The sequence below is a fragment of the Kogia breviceps genome, chromosome 8 (genome assembly GCF_026419965.1).
Source record: "Kogia breviceps isolate mKogBre1 chromosome 8, mKogBre1 haplotype 1, whole genome shotgun sequence".
Lineage (NCBI taxonomy): Eukaryota > Metazoa > Chordata > Mammalia > Artiodactyla > Physeteridae > Kogia > Kogia breviceps.
In genome coordinates, this window is record NC_081317.1 from 38,788,340 (window position 1) to 38,808,979 (window position 20,640).

At 39.8% G+C, this 20,640-nt stretch overlaps 2 protein-coding genes across 3 annotated transcripts in view; one reads left to right on the forward strand and one right to left on the reverse strand.

Annotated features, from left to right (window-relative positions):
- LOC131761571 (uncharacterized) overlaps positions 1-20,640 on the reverse strand; it is a 38,407-nt gene that overhangs the window by 14,784 nt on the left and 2,983 nt on the right. The window contains exons 2-4 of the mRNA XM_067041062.1: positions 7,870-7,939; positions 2,384-2,709; positions 1,174-1,255 (exon numbers count right to left, since the gene is read on the reverse strand). Of these exons, the coding sequence (XP_066897163.1) occupies positions 1,174-1,255; positions 2,384-2,709; positions 7,870-7,939 (478 nt within the window). The remainder of the gene's footprint in view (positions 1-1,173; positions 1,256-2,383; positions 2,710-7,869; positions 7,940-20,640) is intronic.
- The window catches only part of AGTPBP1 (ATP/GTP binding carboxypeptidase 1), a 178,089-nt gene continuing 159,564 nt past the window's right edge, over positions 2,116-20,640 (forward strand). For both annotated transcript variants that reach the window (XM_059072436.2, XM_059072438.2), the window contains exon 1: positions 2,116-2,206. The gene's annotated coding sequence lies outside the window, so the exon portion shown is untranslated. The remainder of the gene's footprint in view (positions 2,207-20,640) is intronic.

Consider the following 20,640-nt stretch of genomic DNA (forward strand, 5'->3'; position numbering starts at 1 on the left):
GAGAAAGAGACAGTTGGGCTCCAACGCTCACCCTTCTCTCCCAGTCTAGTCCAAAGTTAAAATAATCATTTATTTTTTTTTTTTTTTTTTTTTTTTTTTTTTTTTTTTTTTTTTTTTTTTGCGGTATGCGGGCCTCTCACTGTTGTGGCCTCTCCCGTTGCGGAGCACAGGCTCCGGACGCGCCGGCCTGGCGGCCATGGCTCACGGGCTTAGTTGCTCCGCGGCATGTGGGATCTTCCCGGACCAGGGCACGAACCCGTGTCTCCTGCATCGGCAGGCGGACTCTCAACCACTGCGCCACCAGGGAAGCCCAATAATCATTTATTGAATATTTACAAGGTATAGGCTAGACTGATTTGAAGAATCCCAGTTAAATGAATATCACTGTATGGTCAGACTCTGGTCTACATCATACAATTATTTACAACGAGTTTTATGTATCATAATAGGGTGTGTTGACAAAGCTGAGGGAACAACAGGGATTGGTTCTGCATTTTACTTAGTTGTGTAGGTTAATCTACTGGGTCTGTGTCCTGGCCATTGAACCACACTAACAATGCTTTGTTAAAGTTGAATGCAAATTGTGCAAAAACACACATTCACATTTTTATCTATATTTCTACATTGCAGGTTAATTCATTTAGGAAGATGCTCTTTGAATAAAGTTTCATGTATATTACATACATTTAATTTCTGTAAAGTGTTAAATATTTAGATAACTAGGTGTTCTCAGATAATGCTTTTCAGCCTGGGTGGTTTGGGGTGGTAGTTGTTTTAAAATTATTTAAAATACTGTACCCTGCCTTCTGGTGCTCACAGTCAAGGAAACTGGCATTTATAAAATGGCAGTCTCTTGTTTATCGGAGTAAAGACATCTGCCAAGGGCAAACTGCAGAAAGCACACGTGCTGCACCTCGGGTTACCTTTTGAATGACCTTCACACCTGCTTAATTTCTTTTAAACTTGATGATTAAGAAAACAAAACTAAAACCTCACAGCTCTCAATTTATTCCCCAACTGGTTTTAATAATTTTACATTCCTTAACAGCTACTATAAACAGCAGCAAACATGATCCATGCTCTTGAAAAAAAGTAAATGGCAGCATTCATTAAGAATATATTATAGTACGTTTACATGCAGTCAAAACAGAAGGGGGTGTATCAGTACTTTACCTTTCTGACACATTACTTTGTCTCAGGTAAAACATTCCGTCTCTGCCTTCAATGGTCCATTTAACATTACCATTTTTTGTGACTATATGTACGCACATTACAAAAAAAAAAGCAAAAAATAAATCATCATGCTATTTTGTTCGCTGCAGCACTAGGTATCTGATTTACTGAGGCAGGGCCGCAAAGTGGAATTTCGTTGTGTTCTGGGAGCCCAGCTGTGATACCTGCTTGTCTTCACCTTCTTATTATGGACTCTCCTTGAGGTGAGGAAAAGGCTAAGTTTTACCGCGGTCTGCAGGGTCCAATGCCACCCCGGTACCACGTGGGTGAGAGGTACCGGGGTGGCATGGTGCTGGTCCGGTGCTGCTAAAAGCCTCCTAAGAGGGTGGGCGTGGGCTCCGGCTTAGTTCTGGGAAAAGGCGTTGTCTCTAACTGGGAGCGTACAGGAAGCTGACCTGCGGGACACGGGCAGCCGCCCGAAGACCCATTTGGTTGGGTGGGCCTACAGCTGCAGGGGACCACAGCCGCCGTCGCGCACAAGCCCTGCTCCAGACTCTCGGCCCCGCCTTCCCCGCCCCCAAACTACGGCGCGTGCGCCCCGCCCTCCCCACTGCGCGCGCTCCCTCCTTCTCCACGCGCGCTCCCCAACACGCCCAACCCCGCTCCTGCCCGCGCGCGCCCGCGCGCCCCGCCCTCCCCGCGGCGCGCGCCCCGCCCGGCCCACGCGCACGCGTGCCCCACCCTCCCTCCCTCCCAGCGCGCGCGAACCGGCTAGCCGAGGAGTGCGGTGGGCGGGGCGCCGCGCTGACGTTGCCCGGGATGCGGGCAGGTTCCGCCGCCGGCGCCGCCGCCGCCTCCGCCTCCGCCTCCTCCGCCTCCTCCTTCGTTTCTGTCACCGGGGTTTGTATGAAAACACCCGGCGGCGGGCGGCGAGGCATCCGCCGGGCCCCCGGAGAGCAGCTGCCCGCGCTGCCGACGCCAAGCCGGGTGCTGCAGCTTTACCCAGTCCCTGCCATCGCCCCATCCTGAGCCGGTGAGCGCCCTGCAGCCGTCAGCGCGTCCCGGCCGGCAGCCCCTCGGCTGCGGCTAGCCCGCCCGCCAGCCACCCCTCCTGTCTCCTCAGCCGCGGTTTCCTGGGGGCTGGGGAGGCCGGGGAGGAGCGACCGCGGGCCCGCCCCGGTCTGTGCCCTGCGATCCCTCCGCCCCTTACCTGACAGGTTGTGTAACCCGTGTCTTTCAGGGGGTAGACCGGGTCTTGAGGGGAACCCCTGATGGGTGGGGCTTTTGGCCGGTTTCTGGAAAACGCCCCGCCCCCACCCATGGAGGCTCGGTCGTCCCCGCTCCAGTCCCCGCGGAGGGTGCCCGGCGCGGTCTCCGGGCAGAGACGGCCCCCTACCCTGCTCTCCCTTTCTCTCGGTGGCGACCGAGCGGGTGGCTGCGGTACAGTGCGGAGCGGAGCCGAGGGGCGGCGGGCAGGGCCGGGCGCGCACCCCGCCTCCCCAGCCGCCCCAGCTCCCACCCCCTAGGTGCGCCGGGCTTCAGGGTGGGCTGTGGTGTGACGTCGGCGATGGCTGGGCTTGCTCCCTCTCAATGGGTGGCTTGGCCTGAAGTGTGTTCTCTGCTTACAACTTGGCGCCCTGTGGGTTTGATTTGAACCTGAATCAGATCGCCCTAGATGACAGTGCAGAGTTTCCCTCCAGCCTTCCTTCCTGAATTGCGGGTTCTTTATGCAAGGGTTCAGGGACTCCTGCGACCCAGCGCAAAGGCTTGCTGGGCTCAATGGTTGTTTCCCTCCTGTGCCTTTAAGTCTCTTAAAGTACCAGTGCAGTTTTGAATTGGTTCGTTTCCTTTCCTGGGCATTTACTCATCACAGAATAGAGTTTTACACATCGTTGTGAATGTTGATAACTTAAAGCCCATTTCTCATTTTAAGATAGCTTCTTCAAGTGCTTGCAGGTCTAGCACTCACGATGACCTAATATGTTGTAAGACTAAGTCGAAATTTTCTTTGGCAATATTAATTCTCTGTGTGTTTTTTTTTCTTTCAGGTATTCAAAATTTTAGCAGTGTTTATGATGTACGACAGTTTGTAGGTAGAAGGGACTTTAACAGTTTTCTGGATCACTCATTTTCACTTACCATTTATGTTCGTGTTGTAAATCGCGTTATCTCTTTCTTTAACCTCTGAATTCGTCTTATAAATTGTCTTTTTTTTCCCTTGAGAAAACCAGAAAGTTATTTTTGTAATTGTATTGTGGAATGTTTTCAGTTCAGTAGGCTAAAAAAGTAGTAGTTTATTTAAGGCACTTTATGTGGTACATAATTTAAAATGTGTGCCAAATGTTAAAACCAAACAAATCCCTGAAAACTCTGTAAGCATTTTCTTATGTAATTACTGTGAGATAGTTAGCAGTGTCTTATCCACTACTTATTTCTCATCCTTAAGGCTGAGTTGTAACATGACTTGTTCTGTTTCCCATTCCACTTTGCTTGAATTAATTTCTACAATGAAGTTATAGGTTCATTTTTTAAAAAAAATTATTTATTTTATTTTTGGCTGCATTGGGTCTTCGTTGCTGTGCGAGGGCTTTCTCTAGTTGCGGTGAGCGGGAGCTACTCTTCGTTGCAGTGCGAGGGCTTCTCATTGCGGTGGCTTCTCTAGTTGCAGAGCACGGGCTGTAGGCGCGCGGATTTCAGTAGTTGTGGCTCGCGGGTTCTAGAGCGCAGGCTCAGTAGTTGTGGTGGATTCTTAACCACTGTGCCACCAGGGAAGCCCTAGGTTCATTTTTTATGACCTCAAAACTCTGCCTTGAATTGCTTCAACACATACTTAGAACTGCAGTCTCATTCTGGACACTGAAATGAAAAGTATAGACATAGAGCTACCCTTGTAATTAGCCACATTGCAAAACATTTAAATGTATAGTGTAATCTGAACTTTTATAAAAGCAGTTTTTATGAAGCTTTTTCAGTTGACTTGAAGTGAGGCATTATTCTCTTTGGAATAGTCTAGCTAGATTCTTATATAATAACGGTTTTATCTTCAATAGTGGAAGAAAAAGAGGTTCAAGACGTGTGAAATCATCTAATTTGTATTATATTCTATATCTTGGACAAAAATATCTCTTCCACAGTTTCACCTTCCAAAATCTACTTTTCTTGCTCAAAGCCCCTTAATACCTGGAAGTTGAACAGAGCCTGTCAGAGGGCTCTCTGCAAATTGGGAGCTTCTCTTAGGCAGTAGGTCTCAGTGTAAACAACAGAAATTGTCAACAGTGGACACTGAATTTAAACTTTATATATTATTGTTGGTTACTGTGCCTCTGTGTACTACAGTGTAGTGGCTAAGGGGCTGGGCCTCAGAGCCAGACAGGCTGGATTTGAATCCTGGCTTTGCTTTGAGCAAATTATTTATCTTCTTTGTGCTTCAATTTTCTCAACTCCAAAAATGGGAATAATTATGGTATATACTCTTAAGATGATCTTGAATATTAAATGAGTTAATACATATAAAGTGCTTAGGCCACAATGCCTGGCACATAGTAAATGCTCAGGAAATATTGCTAGTGTTTTTCTTCAGTGCAAGGGATCTAGTAGGCCGAAAAGGGGCTTTTGGCTGATCGAGCATTATTCCAGATTAATTCGACGATGACCCATTTGCTCTTTTGGGGCTAAGTGAGAGCTTAGTTTACTGTCCTGACTCGGAAGCATGTAATTTAGTTTAGAACAGCTAGACCCTGAGCTGGGTGCCCTGAGATGCTGCCGGCGAGTGGCTGTAGTATCTCTGTTTGTCCCTTCTGACAGAACCTTGGATTGTCTCCCTCATGGTGGTGGTGGCTGCTATTTTAATCACCTGTTTTTGAGTTTGTGATTGCATGTTTCTTTGGCTGTTATGTACAGCTATCAAAAATATTATCTATCAAACTATTAATGGATATATTTATGTGTTTATCTGATCAAGATATTGCATGTTTCCAGGATATACAATATCACTTTCATCTAAGCATTCTTTTTTTTATTTTTTAATTTAATTTAATTTTTTTTTTGTGGTACGCGGGCCTCTCACTGGACGCGCAGGCTCAGCGGCCACGGCTCACGGGCCCAGCCGCTCTGCGGCATGTGGGATCTTCCCGGACCGGGGCACGAACCCGTGTCCCCTGCATTGGCAGGCGGATTCTCAACCACTGCGCCACCAGGGAAGCCCAGCATTCTTTTTTTAAAAAAAATTCTGTATTGATGTTACTTAGAATGAGGTTAATTTTGATTTGACATTGTGTTCCTTTTCAATTTTCATGTAATTTTCCTAGGAAAACTAAAAAAAAATTTTTTTAATGTACTTCTTGTTCTTTTTGGTTTGCAGGGATCTGATATTAATACTTTGTTCTTTACATCAGGTGCTTTCAAATGTTTGGTCTTAGGACCCTTTTATACTCTTAAAAAATAATTGAGCACCACAAAAAGCTTTTGTGGATTATATATTATAAATTAAAGCAAAGATGCAAAATTTTTATTAATTCACTTAAAATGATCATTATAAACCCATTACATGTTAATACAAACATATTTTTTAGTGAAAGATGACTATTTTTCAAGAATAAATAAAGGAGTGAGAAGACTGGCCGTTCTAGATTTTGTAAATCTCTAATGTTTGGTTTAATAGAAACAGCGGGATTCTCATATCTGCTTCTGCATTCAGTCTATTGCAATATATTGTTTGGGTTGAAGTATATATACAGAGAAATCCAGCCTCACACAGTTAATGACTGATAAAGGAAGGGATATTTTGATAGCCTCCAGATAATTATGGATATACTTGTTTGGTACTACATCAAAACTCAGCATATGACAGTTTTTAGTTAGTTATATAAGGGTTTGGAATGAACCTCCCCAAAATGTGCCACTTTTGAGTGTGGATTATTCTGAGCTAAAGGCAGTTGAGAAACTGCCTGTTCAAAGGAAACTACTACCCCTTCCTTAACTACCTAGAAGAATTTAAATTGGGGATTTTTCCCAGAAAAAGAGTTCTTACCAGAGATAAATTTTATCCTAGTAGCCCCATCTATATGGCAGACAAACATCGTATTGTCAGACATCTACTCTTCTTATTTATTGTCCTGTGAATGACCTTAGTTTTTGGAAGCCCCAGGCCCCTATCCCATTCTGTAGCTCAGGATGACATATACACTTCATTTTACCTTTCTGTCTTTGAAACTCTGATGTATGTAGGGTCTCTGAACCCTTATGTGGATGGGATTCCCATACATATGAAATTAAATTTGCTTTTCTCCTGTTAATCTGTCTCATGCCACTTTAATTCTTAGACCAGCCAGAATAACCTAGAAGAAGGGTAGAGGAAAGTTTTCTTCCTCCCTGACAGTTGCAGTATGGAATCTGAAATCATAACATTGGACTTTTTAATAATGTTATGTTAAAATCCATTGGTCTGAACTTAGAGTGGATCTAATGCCCATGCCTGAATTTATAACATCATGCCCTGGTCATTTGTAAATACTGGTTCAGTGAGTTACTTTTCATTATAAAATATTTAAAAAATCATGTTTGTTAATATCACCACCTATTCCATCAGAAACAAGTTATTGGGAAGCTGTCCCAGTTGTGACATGATGGTGGATATGAGTTTTCCAGAAATCTGATTTTTGCTTGAAGCTCAAATTTTATCATTGGCAACAAATATGATTGTCAGTTGTTTCCTGTAAGTGACAAATAGACTTCATTCATTTCTGAGCAAACCTCTGCCAAAACACCTAAGTCATTCTTTTAAGTAAAGGTGGTGTTTAATGAAAAAGGCTAATTCAGGCTCTCAATTCAGTTACAGAAGCACTTTTCCTTGAGACAGCCATCAAGCATTATAATTTAGTATATAGCAAGAAATGCTTCATGCATACTTAACCATTTTTTTCACATAGAACATTAAAAGAATATGTATGCAAGGGCCAAGATTTAATAAAATTAATATCTTTTTTACTATTTCAGGGACCTTCTTAAGTGAAACAGACTCTTTTTTTTTTTATATATATAATTGCTGGTGCTTGATGGTGAAAATACAATCACTAATAACAGTACAGTTTGGTGCCACCATTATAATTTGTTCCAAGGTGCCAGAAATTTTACACACCATTGCTTTTGTACTATTAGTGTAAATGTTAATATAGTTAAAAAGGCTAATAATGTTTTAGTATTATTATAAAAATAGTTTTGACCTTGTGGACCCCCTAAAAGGGTGTTGGGACCCCTGGGTTCCACAGACCACACTTTGAGGACTTATAGTATAAATCATAGGGGATTTCTACCAAACTTTGATTAGGATGGGAAGTGGTAGTAACTATTTCTAGTGTATTTTTGCTTCAAACTTTTGGGTCCCTGTAAAGGCCTTCTTTAAAAAAAAAAAATTAAGCAGAGTAAAGGTTATTCATAGAAAGTTGAGAGGTTTCTTAGGATTTTAGTAAAGTGCTGATACAAGGGGGCTATATTATTAGTATTCCGAAATTACACTATCTTAAAACAAGAAGATTTGGTAGTACATTTCCACATAAATGTTCAAATCTAATTTTTTTTGGATTTTACATATTAGACAAATATAGTGAAGGCACAGTATGGAAAACTTGCTTGATACCCCGCTCATAAGCTAGAAAAAAAAAAAGACAAACTACTTAGCTCCCTTCATTTCTCACTTACTTCATGCTGAGGATGAACCATCCTAAGGAGAGGTGCCCAGCACTTGCTGTCTTTGTGTCACATCTTTTCCCTATGGGGAAAATGATTTACGATTATGATTATAAGGGTATAGGTTACATTGGGAATAATAATAATAATAATGTCATTGAAGGATTTATGGTAGAATAATAGTAATAAAAATGTTAACACCGTCTACATATAATAGAGTTTAATGAATTGAAAAGAATGCTATTTTTTTTAAAGAATGCTGTTTTTGACAAAAACTCCAGATTTGTTAATTTATGGAAGGCACAGCTTCTTGTTGAATGTAGGCAGAAATGACTGATGATAGGTGATGCAAGACAGCTAACTTCCCTGAGGAGCTTCTCACCTAATTTACAGAGTGAAAGAATTTGACTTCCACGAGATCTTTGAAGCCTGCTACAATTCTAGAGTTCTGGGATTTTTTCTTTGCCTTGAAAATGCCTCTTTCATATGTTAATTTCATCTAATCAGTTGTAATTTATTTTTTAAATTAAATTTGATTTTTTTTCCTCTTTAACAGATTTTTTTTTGGTCCAGATTTTCTTTTATTTATTTTTTTATACAGCAGGTTCTTATTAGTCTTCCATTTTATACACATCAGTGTATACATGTCAATCCCAATCGCCCAATTCATCACATCCCCACCCCCACCCCCTGCCGCTTTCCCCTCTTGCTGTCCATACGTTTGTTCTCTACATCAGTGTTTCCACTTCTGTCCTGCAAATCGGTTATCTGTACAGTATTTCTAGGTTCCACATATATACGTTAATATACGATATTTGTTTTTTCCTTCTGACTTACTTCACTCTATGACAGCCTCTAGATCCATCCACATCTCTACAAATCACCCAATTTCGTTTCTTTTTATGGCTGAGTAATACTCCGTTGTATGTATGTACCACATCTTCTTTATCCATTCATCTGTCCATGGGCATTTAGGTTGCTTCCATGACCTGGCTATTGTAAATACTGCTGCAGTGAACATTGGGGTGCATGTGTCTTTGAATTATGGTTTTCTCTGGGTATATGCCCAGTAGTGGGATTGCTGGATCATATGGTAATTCTGTTTTTAGTTTCTTAAGGAATCTCCATACTGTTCTCCATAGTGGCTGTATCAATTTACATTCCCACCAACAGTGCAGGAGGGTTCCCTTTTCTCCACACCCTCTCCAGCATTTGTTGTTTGTAGATTTTCTGATGCCCATTCTAACTGGTGTGAGGTGATACCTCATTGTAGTTTTGATTTGCATTTCTCTAATAATTACTGGTGTTGAGCAGGTATTCATGTGCTTCTTGGCCATCTGTATGTCTTCTTTGGAGAAATGTCTATTTAGGTCTTCTGCCCATTTCTGGATTGGGTTGTTTGTTTTTTTAATATTGAGCTGCATGAGCTGTTTATATATTTGGGAGATTAATCCTTTGTCCATTGACTCATTTGGAAATATTTTCTCCCATTCTAAGGGTTGTCTTTTCGTCTTTTTTATGGTTTCCTTTGCTGTGCAAAAGCTTTTAAGTTTCATTAGGTACCATTTGCTTATTTTTTTTTTTTTTTTCCATTACTCTAGGAGGTGGATCAAAAAAGATCTTGCTTTGATTTATGTCAAAGAGTGTTCTTCCTATGTTTTCCTCTAAGAGTTTTATAGTGTCCAGTCTAATCCATTTTGAGTTTCTAATCCATTTTGAGTTTATTTTTGTGTATGGTATTAGGGAGTGTTCTAATTTCATTCTTTTACATGTAGCTGTCCAGTTTTCCCAGCACCACTTATTGAAGAGACTGTCTTTTCTCCATTGTATATCCTTGCCTCCTTTGTGATAGATTAGTTGACCATAGGTGCATGGGTTTATCTCTGGGCTTTCTATCTTGTTCCATTGATCTGTATTTCTGTTTTTGTGCCAGTACCATATTGTCTTGACTACTGTAGTATAGTCTGAAGTCAGGGAGTCTGATTCCTACAGCTCCACTTTTTTCACTCAAGACTGCTTTGGCTATTCGGGGTCTTTTGTGTCTCCATAAAAATTTTAAAATTTTTTGTTCTAGTTCTGTAAAAAATGCCATTGGTAATTCAATAGGGATTGCATTGAATCTGTAGATGGCTTTGGGTAGTATAGTCGTTTTCACAGTATTGATTCTTCCAATCCGAGAGCATGGTATATCTCTCCATCTGTTGGTATCGTCTTTAATTTCTTTCATCAGTGTCTTATAGTTTTCTGCATGCAGGTCTTTTGACTCCCTAGGTAGGTTTATTCCTAGGTATTTTATTCTTTTTGTTGCAATGGTAAATGGGAGTGTTTCCTTAATTTCTCTTTCAGATTTTTCATCATTAGTGTATCGGAATGGAAGAGATTTCTGTGCATTAATTTTGTATCCTGCAACTTTACCATATTCATTGATCAGCTCTAGTAGTTTACTGGTGGCGTCTTTAGGATTTTCTGTGTATAGTATCATGTCATCTGGAAACAGTGACAGTTTTACTTCTTGTTTTCCAATTTGTATTGCTTTTATTTCTTTTTCTTCTCTGATTTCCATGGCTAGGACTTCCAAAACAATGTTGAATAATAGTGGTGAGAGTGGACATCCTTGTCTTTTTCCTGATCTTAGAGGAAATGCTTTCAGTTTTTCACCATTGAGAATGATGTTTGCTGTGGGTTTGTCATATATGGCCTTTATTATGTTGAGGTAGGTTCCCTCTATGCCCATTTTCTGGAGAGTTTTTACCATAAATGGGTGTTGAATTTTGTCAAAAGCTTCTTCTGCATCTATTGAGATGATCACATGGTTTTTATTCTTCAATTTCTTAATATGGTGTATCACATTGATTGATTTCTGTATATTGAAGAATCCTTGCATCCCTGGGATAAATCCCACTTGATCATGGTGTATGATCATTTTAATGTGTTGTTGGATTCTGTTTGCTAGTATTTGGTTAAGGATTTTTGCATCTATATTCATCAGTGATATTGGTCTGTAATTTTCTTTTTTTGTAGTATCTTTGTCTGGCTTTGGTATCAGGGTGCTGGTGTTCTCATAGAATGCGTTTCGGAGTGTTCCTTCCTCTGCAGTGTTTTGGAAAAGTTTGAAAAAGATGGGTGCTAGCTCTTCTCCAAATGTTTAATAGAATTCACCTGTGAAGCCATCTGGTCCTGGACTTTTGTTTGTTGGAAGATTTTTTTTTTTTTTTTTTTGCGGTACGCGGGCCTCTCACTGTTGTGGCCTCTCCTGTTGCGGAGCACAGGCTCCGGATGCGCAGGCTCAGCGGCCATGGCTCACGGGCCCAGCTGCTCCTCTGCATGTGGGATCTTCCCGCACCAGGGCACGAACCCGTGTCCCCTGCATTGGCAGGCGGACTCTCAACCACTGCGCCACCAGGGAATCCCTGTTGGAAGATTTTTAATCACAGTTTCAATTTCATTACTTGTGATTGGTCTGTTCCTATTTTGTATTTCTTCCTGGTTCAGTTTTGGAAGGTTATACCTCTCTAAGAATTTGTCAGTTTCTTCCAGGTTGTCCATTTTATTGGCACAGAGTTGCTTGTAGTAGTCTGTTAGGATGCTTTATATTTCTGCGGTGTCCATTGTAACTTCTCCTTTTTCATTTCTAATTTTATTGATTTGAGTCCTCTTCCTCTTGATGAGTCTGGCTAATGGTTTATCAATTTTGTTTATCTTCTCAAAGAACGAGCTTTTAGTTTTATTGATTTTTGCTATAGTTTTCTTTGTTTCTATTTCATTTATTTCTGCTCTGATCTTTATGATTTCTTTCCTTCTACTAACTTTGGTTTTTGTTTGTTCTTCTTTCTCTAGTTCCTCTAGGTGTAAGGTTAGATTGTTTATTTGAGATTTTTTTTTTGTTTTTTGAGGTAGGCTTGTATTGCTATAAACTTCCCTCTTAGAAATGCTTTTGCTGCATCCCATACGTTTGGATTGTCATGTTTTCATAGTCATTTGTCTCTTGGTATTTTTTAAAATTTCCTCTTTGATTTCTTCAGTGATCTCTTGGTTATTTAGTAACATATTGTTTAGCCTCCATGTGTTTGTGTTTTTTACTTTTTTTTTTTTCCCTGTAATTCACTTCTAATCTCGTAGCGTTGTGGTCAGAAAAGATGCTTGATGTGATTTCAGTTTTCTTAAATTTACTGAGGCTTCTTCTGTGGCCCAAGATGTGATCTATCCTGGAGAATGTAACATGTGCACTTGAGAAGAAAGTGTATTCTGCTATTTTTGAATGGAATGTCCTATAAATATCAATTAAATCTATCTGGTCTATTGTGTCATTTAAGCTGTGTTTCCTTATTAATTTTCTGTTTGGATGATCTGTCCGTTGGTGTTAGTGAGGTGTTAAAGTCTCCCAGTATTATTGTGTTACTGTCTATTTCCTCTTTTATAGCTGTTAGCAGTTGCCTTATGTATTGAGGTGCTCCTATGTTGGGTGCATATATATTTATAATTGTTATATCTTCTTTTGGGATTGATCCCTTGATCATTATGTAGTGTCCTTCCTTGTCTCTTGTAACATTCTTTTTTCTAAAGTCTATTTTATCTTATATGAGTATTGGTACTCTAGCTTTCTTTTGATTTCCATTTGCATGGAATATCTTTTTCCATCCCCTCACTTTCAGTCTGTATGTGTCTTTAGGTCTGAAGTGGGTCTCTTGTAGACAGCATATATATGGGTCTTGTTTTTGTATCCATTCAGCCAGTCTGTATCTTTTGGTTCAAGCATTTAATCCATTCATGTTTAAGGTAGTTATCGATATATATGTTCCTATTACCATTTTCTTAATTGTTATGGGTTTGTTTTTGTAGGTCCTTTTCTTGTGTTTCCTACCTAGAGAAGTTTGTTTAGTATTTGTTGTAGAGCTGGTTTGGTGGTGCTGAATTTTCTTAGCTTTTGCTTGTCTGTAAAGGTTTTAATTTCTCCATCGAATCTGAATGAGATCCTTGCCAGGTAGAGTAATCTTGGTTGTAGGTTCTTCCCTTTCATCACTTTAAATATGTCCTGCCACTCCCTTCTGGCTTGTAGAGGAGAAATCATCTGTTAACCTTATGGGAGTTCCCTTGTATGTTATTTGTCATTTTTCCCTTGCTGCTTTCAATAATTTTTGTCTTTAATTTTTGCCAATTTGATTATTATGTGTCTAGGATTGTTTCTCCTTGAGTTTATCCTGTATGGGACTCTGCACTTCTTGGACTTGGGTGGCTATTTCCTTTCCCACGTTAGGGAAGTTTTCTACTATAATCTCTTCAAATATTTTCTGGGGTCCTTTCTCTCTTGTCTCCTTCTGAGACTGCTATTATGCAAATTTTGATACATTTAATGTTGTCTTAGAGGTCTCTTAGGCTGTGATCATTTCTTTTCACTCTTTTATCTTTATTCTGTTCCACAGCAGTGAATTCCACCAGTCTGTCTTCCAGGTCACTTATCCATTCTTCTGCCTCAGTTAGTCTGCTATTGATTCCTTCTAGTGTAGTTTTCATTTCAGTTATTGTATTGTTATTTCTGTTTGTTCTTTAATTCTTCTAGATCTTTGTTAAACATTTCTTGCATCTTCTCAATCTCTGCCTCCATTCTTTTTCAGAGGTCCTGGATCATCTTCACTATCATTATTCTGAATTCTTTTTCTGGAAGGTTGCCTATCTCCACTTCATTTAGTTGTTTTTCTGGGGTTTTAGCTTGTTCCTCCATCTGGTACATAGCCCTCTGCCTTTTCATCTCGTTTATCTTTCTGTGAATGTGGTTTTTGTTCCATAGACTGCAGGATTGTAGTTTTTCTTGCTTCTACTGTCTGCCCTCTGATGGATGAGCCTATCTAAGAGGCTTGTGCACATTTCCTGATGGGAGGGAATGGTGGTAGGTAGAGCTGGGTGTTGCTCTGTTGGGCAAGAGCTGAGTAAAACTTTAATCCACTTGGCTCCTGATAGGTAGGGCTAGGTTCCCTCTCTGTTTGTTGTTTGGCCTGGAGCGACCCAACACTGGAACGTACCATAGCTCTTTGGTGGGGCTAATGGTGGACTCTGGGAAGGCTCTCACCCAGGAATACTTCCCAGAACTTCTGCTGCCAGTGTCCTTGTCCTCACGGTAAGCTACAGCCACCCCCCGCCTCTGCAGGAGCCCATCCAACACTAGCAGGTAAGTCTGGTTCAGTCTCCCCCGGGGTCACTGCTCCTTCCCCTGGGTCCCAGTGCACGCTACTTTGTGTGTACCCTTCAAGAGTGGAGTCTCTGTTTCCCCCAGTCCTGTTGAAGTCCTGCAGTCAAATCCCGCTGGCCTTCAAAGTTTGATTCTCTAGGAATTCCTCCTCCCTTTGACGGACCCCCAGGTTGGGAAGTCTGACATGTGGCTCAGAACCTTCCCTCCAGTGGGTGGACTTCTGTGGTATTAGTGTTCTCCAGTTTGTGAGTCACCCACCGAGCAGTTATGAGATTTGATTTTATTGTGATTGTGCCCCTCTTACCATCTCTTCGTGGCTTCTCCTTTGTCTTTGGATGTGTGGTATCTCTTTTAGTGAGTTCCAGTGTCTTCCTGTTGATGATTGTTCAGCAGTTAATTGTGATTCTGGTGTTCTCAGAAGAGGGAGTGAGAGCATGTCCTTTTACTCCACCATGTAACCAGTCCCCCCCCCAGTTTTAATTTTGTGTTTACATTTGAAACTTATTTTTTCCAATTTTTAAGATATTGACTCATTCATATTTTTGGTCCATATTTTGATTTAAAAGTTTATTTTTAGAAATTATGGTAAAATATATATAACATAAAATTTAGCATTTTAAATAAATAAAATAAATTATTTTATTTTATATATTTATTTTTTGGCTGCGTTGGGTCTTCGTTGCTGCACGTGGGCTTTCCTCTGGTTGCGCTGAACAGGGTCTATTCTTCATTGTGGTGCACAGACTTCTCATTGTGGTGGCTTCTCTTGTTTGGAGCATAGGCTCTAGGCGCATGGGCTTTAGTAGTTGTGGCACGCAGGCTCAGTAGTTGTGGCTTGCGGGCTCTAGAGCACAGGCTCAGTAGTTGCGGCGCACAGGCTTAGTTGCTCTGCGGCATGTGGGATCTTCCCGGACCAGGGCTTGAACCCATGTCTCGTGCATTGGCAGGTGGATTCTTAACCACTGTGCCACTAGGGAAGCCCTTGATAATTTTTTTTAAAAAAATATTTATTTTATTTATTTTTGGCTGCATTGGGTCTTCATTGCTGCACGCGGGCTTTCTCTAATTGCGGCGAGTGGGGGCTACTCTCCACTGCGGTTTGCAGCCCTCTCATTGTGGTGGCTTCCCCTGTTGCAGGGCACAGGCTCCAGGCGCGTGGGTTTCAGCAGTTGTGGCATGTGGGCTCAGTAGTTGTGGCTCGCAGGCTCTAGAGCACAGGCTCAGTAGGAGCACAGGCTTAGTTGCTCCGTGGCATGTGGGATCCTCCCAGACCAGGGCCCGAACTCGTGTCCCCTGCATTGGCAGGCGGACTCGTAATCCCTGAGCCACCGGGGAAGCCCAATCATTTTTAATATACAGTTCAGTGGCATTAAGTAATTCACATTGCTGTGCATCTATTATTACCATCCATCTCTAGAACTTTTCATCTTGTAAAACTAAAACTCTCGATCCATTAAATAATAGCTGCCCATTTCTTCCGCTCCCACCTGCCCCTGGCAACTACCATTTTGTTTTTTCTCTCTCTGAATTAGACTACTTTATCTACATTATATAAATATAATCATACAGTATTTGCTCTTTTGTGATTGGCTTATTTCTTTTAGTATGTATCTTCAAGGTTCATCTACACTGTAGCATGTGTCAGAATATCCATTTTAAGGCTGGTTAACATTCCATTGTATGTATATACCATATTTGTTCATTTTTTTGTTTTTTCATCCATAGATAGTTACTTGGGTTGCTTCTACCTTTTGGCTATTGTGAATAATTCTGATGCTGTATACATGGTTGTGCAGATATTTCTTTGAGACCCTGCTTTTAGTTCTTTTGGGTACATACTCAGAAGTAGAATTGCTGGGTCATATGGTAATTCTATTTTTAATTTTTTGAGGAATGACCATACTGTTTCCATCACGGCTGCATCATTTTACATTCACACTAGCACCAACATTGAACAAGGGTTCCAATTTCTTTATATCCTTGTCAACACTTGTTATTTCCTGTGTGTGGGTTTTTTTTGTTTTTTGGGTTTTTTTTGGATAGTAGCCATCCTGATGGGTGTTAGGTGATATCTCATTGTGCTTTTTTTTTTTTTTTTTTTTTTTTTGCGGTACGCGAGCTTCTCGCTGTTGTGGCCTCTCCTGTTGTGGAGCACAGGCTCCAGACACGCAGGCTCAGTGGCCATGGCTCACGGGGCCAGCCGCTCTGTGGCATGTGGGATCTTCCCGGACCGGGGCATGAACCCATATCCCCTGCATTGGCAGGCGGACTCTCAACCACTGCACCACCAGGGAAGCCCTCATTGTGCTTTTGATTTGCATTTAGGCTGCTGATTTCAGTTTGCTGGTATTTTGTGGGGGATTTTTTGGTTCTGTGTTCAAAGGGGTATTGGTCTGTAGTTTTCTTGTGATGTCTTTGTGTGGCTTTGATATCAGGGCGATGCCTCATAGAATGAGTTAGGAAATGTTCCCTCCACTTCAGTTTTTTGAAGAATTTGAGCATTGATAATCTTTAAATGTTTGGTAAAGTTCACTAGTGAAGCCATCAGTTTTGGGGCTTTTCTTTGTTGGGAGGATTTTGATTACTGGCTCAGTCTCTTTAATAGTTATGGGTCTATTCAGATTTTCTATTTCTTTGTGACATGATAGGTTTCTAGAAATTTGTCAGTTTTACCTAGGTTATCCACTTTGTTGGTGCACAGTTGTTCACAGTACGCTCATAAAATCTTTTTTATTTCTGTGGAATCAGTAATGTCTGCACTTTCTGATTAGTAATTTGCTTCTTTTTTCTTAATCTTGCTAAAGTTTCGTCAATTTTGTTAATTTTTTGAAGAATCCACTTTTGTTTTTGTTGGTTTTTCTGTATTAATTTTCTATTCACTGTTTCATTTATCTCTGCCCTAGTCTTTATTATTTTCTTCTTTCTGCTAGCTTTGGGTTTCAGCTTTTTCTAGTTCCTTAAATTGTCAAGTTGTTGATTTGAGATCTTTCTTATTTTTTAATATGTGTTTATAGCTATAAATTTCCCCCTTAGCACTACTTTCACTGCATCTAATAAATTTTGGTATGTTGTGTTTTTTGTTTTCATTTGTCTTTTAAGTATTTCTAATTTCCCTTAGGATTTCTACTTTGACCCAGTGGTTGTTTAAGAGCGTATTGTTTAATTTCCCCAAATTTGTGAATTTTCTCATTTTTCTTTTACTGATTTCTAAATTCATTCTGTTGTAGTTAGGAAAAATATTTTGTATGATTATCTGTCTTTAAAAATCTATTGAGACATAATTTGTGGCCTGATATATCGTGTATTCTGGAGAATGTCCCACTTGTACTTGAGAAGAATGTATAATCTGTTGTTAGGTAGAATGTTCTATATATGTCTGTTATCTCAGTTGGTTAATTGTGTTGTTCAAGTCCTCTATTTCCTTACTTATCTTCCGTCTGATTGATCTATCCATTATTGAGAGTAGGGTGTTGAAACTGCCAACTGTTATTATAGAACTGTCTATTTTCCCCTTTAATTCTGTCAATTTTTGCTTCATATATTTTGATAGTCAGTTATTAGGTGAATGTTTATAATTGTTATATCTTCTTGCTCTCTTGAGCCTTTTATTAATATATAGTGTTCTTCTTTGTATTTTATAACCTCGTTTGATTTAAAGTCTGTTTTGTCTGGTATTAGTACAGCCACCTGTGATCTCTTTTGGTTACTATTTGCATGTCATACCTTTTTCCATCCTTTCACTTTCAACCCATTTGTACCTTTGTATCTAAAGTAAGTCTTGGGGTGGGATAGGGAGGGTGACGCAAGAGGGAAGAGATATGGGAACATGTATATGTATAACTGATTCACTTTGTTGTAAAGGAGAAACTAACACACTATTGTAAAACAGTTATACTCCAATAAAAATGTTAAAAAAATAATAAAGTAAGTCTCTTGTAGAGAACGTACAGTTGGATCATGGTTTTTTTGTTTGTTTGTTTGTTTTTTTGTGGTACGCGGCCCTCTCACCGTTGTGGCCTCTCCTGTTGCGGAGTACAAGCTTCAGATGCGCAGGCTCAGCGGCCATGGCTCATGGGCCCAGCCGCTCCGCGGCATGTGGCATCTTCCCAGACTGGGGCACAAACTCATGTCCCCTGCGTCGGCAGGCGGACTCTCAACCACTGCACCGCCAGGGAAGCCCGGATCATGTTTTCAAAATCCATTTTTGTCAATGTCTATTGTAGAGTTTACTCCATTTACATCTAAAGTAATTATTCATAAGGAGGAACTTCTGTCATTTTGCTATTAGTTTCTTATATGCCTCATAGCTTTTTGAGTTCCTCATGTTCTGTATATTTTGATTCCTATTGTGATATTAGTGGGAGGTGACTTAGGGCTGTGGTACTTTCCTTAAAACAAACAAAGAAACAAATAAACAAAACTTAAACCATTTTAATGGGTTAGAGTCATAGGTTAGAGGCAAGGAAGATATGTGTTTCAAGGTAAGAATTTTAATTTCTTCCATCACCTATATGGATTTAGGAATTTTGCCATTTAAGTATAAAAATAGCCAGTTGGAATCAGTGTTGGGTGGAAGAGTTATTTTAAATAAACTAATTAAGTTGAAGTGTAGTTGGATTCTGCTCCTCCAACAATAAAACCCTATTATTTGTAGTATAATTAAAACATCACATAGCAGAACAAATTAGACCTTTGTAAATGTCAGAGCATCTTTTGTGGAGTAGTGTGTGAACCATCCAAACTCTTGTGTTTTTAATAAGGATGTATAATGAAGAAAGGTGAAAGGTATAACCTTCTTATAGGTTTACTGTTATCCACATTTTCTGATAAAATTAATGACAGTAATATAGGTGAAATAAATTTGCCTGTTTGTAGATCAGCTTAAAACATTAGTAAACTAATCATAAAATGTCATATGTTTAAGGTAACTAGATGAAAATATATACCTTAATGTTGTAATTTAGAGTAGGTTAATAAATACAGATCATGTCCAGTGTATATATTTCTCTCTTAATTTAAATGATAATAATCTCCGTCTGCCTATTGCTGGCAATGTTACTCTTCTTTCCTTTAGACGATAGATATTATTTACCTCCTTCCTTTAAAGTTTCTTTTTCCTTTAATAAGGGAAAGGGGTATGAGCATATTCTTTGGGATCTTTCTTATTAAATAATCAGGATTTACAATTTTCCATCACATTGACATAGCTGGTGTGGGGGAATAGTAGCTCACTTATATTCTTGAAAAGTGGTTTCTTCCTTTTAGATGATGAAACAATAAGGGAGAGCTGAAAAAAGCTCTTTTCAGCATACTTGTTTTCCCATTCCCCATGGTAGGACCAGCTACCCAGACTTTCTTTAACTGCAGTCTTTTCCTAGTTGCCCACAACCATTCCAACAAGAACAATTATTTGTTATTTAACAGCAAAGGTTTTTATTATTGATTAGAGCAGTGTTTCTCAAACATTTTTAAATAGTGGAAGTTTTTTGTCTAATGATACCTTGTGGGGAGACCCATTAGTAAACAGATGAGAGTAAATTAGTGAAGTTATTCTGGCTGAATGGGAACTGGACCAAGTTGTTTAAGCAAGTCAAGTCTAAGGGAATCATATTTCCTCAGATTGTTTTTAATAGATTTAGATGGGGCTTTGGAATGTGAACAATATATGGTTCTTGGCGTTTTTTCTTTTTTAGCAGTTTGACTTGAAATAAATTTAAAACCACGTGTATTTGAAGTCTTTATATATTTAGAATATACAGCTTTACCTTTGCTGTGTGTCAGAATTTCTTCTGTGGCTTGTTTGTGGAATGAAAATTAGGACAGCTTACATGTATGAAATACTGATGACTTATGTCTGTGTGCCTGTTTACTGACTTGTCTGATGAGCTTGATTCCAGGCTTAAGCCAGTGAGAACTGAGGGTTTCAGTTTTTAGATTCTCTAGGCTCTGGAACTAGTTCTAGTTGTGAGCAAAAGATCAGGGAAATCTCAAAAATTCAGAATATCCAAACCTTTGTACTTTTGAGCTAGAATATGCAAAATTGTTTACTTTTCCTTATGTGTGGGCTAGCTTGAGCAAGTTTATTTGCTTGTATGATTTTCTGCTAAGGCCAGATTTCCACATTTAATTCTAGTGTAAGCCACATTTAAATATATAAAAATCAATTTATATAGACTCTTCCCCCAACTGAGGGAGGTGTATACTGTGGATTTTTATGTGACAGCATAGTGTAGCTTTTTTTGTCCCCAAACCTCTTTTGAGTAAGTAACTCAGAATACATATTCCCAAGAGCCAGGTGGGTCTGTAGTTTTGCTTTTGTGTAAAGGATATTGTATTCCATCATGAGAAACAGGTACTGAGGTACAGAGGGATTTAAGTCTCTAACCCTGATTTAGGAATGGTTGAATTATGAAAGTACCTGCAGAGATTAAGCTTTTTTTTTCAAATAGTTGTATTGAGATATAACTCACATACCATACAATTTCACCAGTTAAAGTATGTAATTCAGTGGATTTTAGTACATTCACAGAGTTGTGCAAACATCACCACAGTCAGTTTTAGAACATTTTCATTACCCTTTGAAGAAGCCCCACACCCTT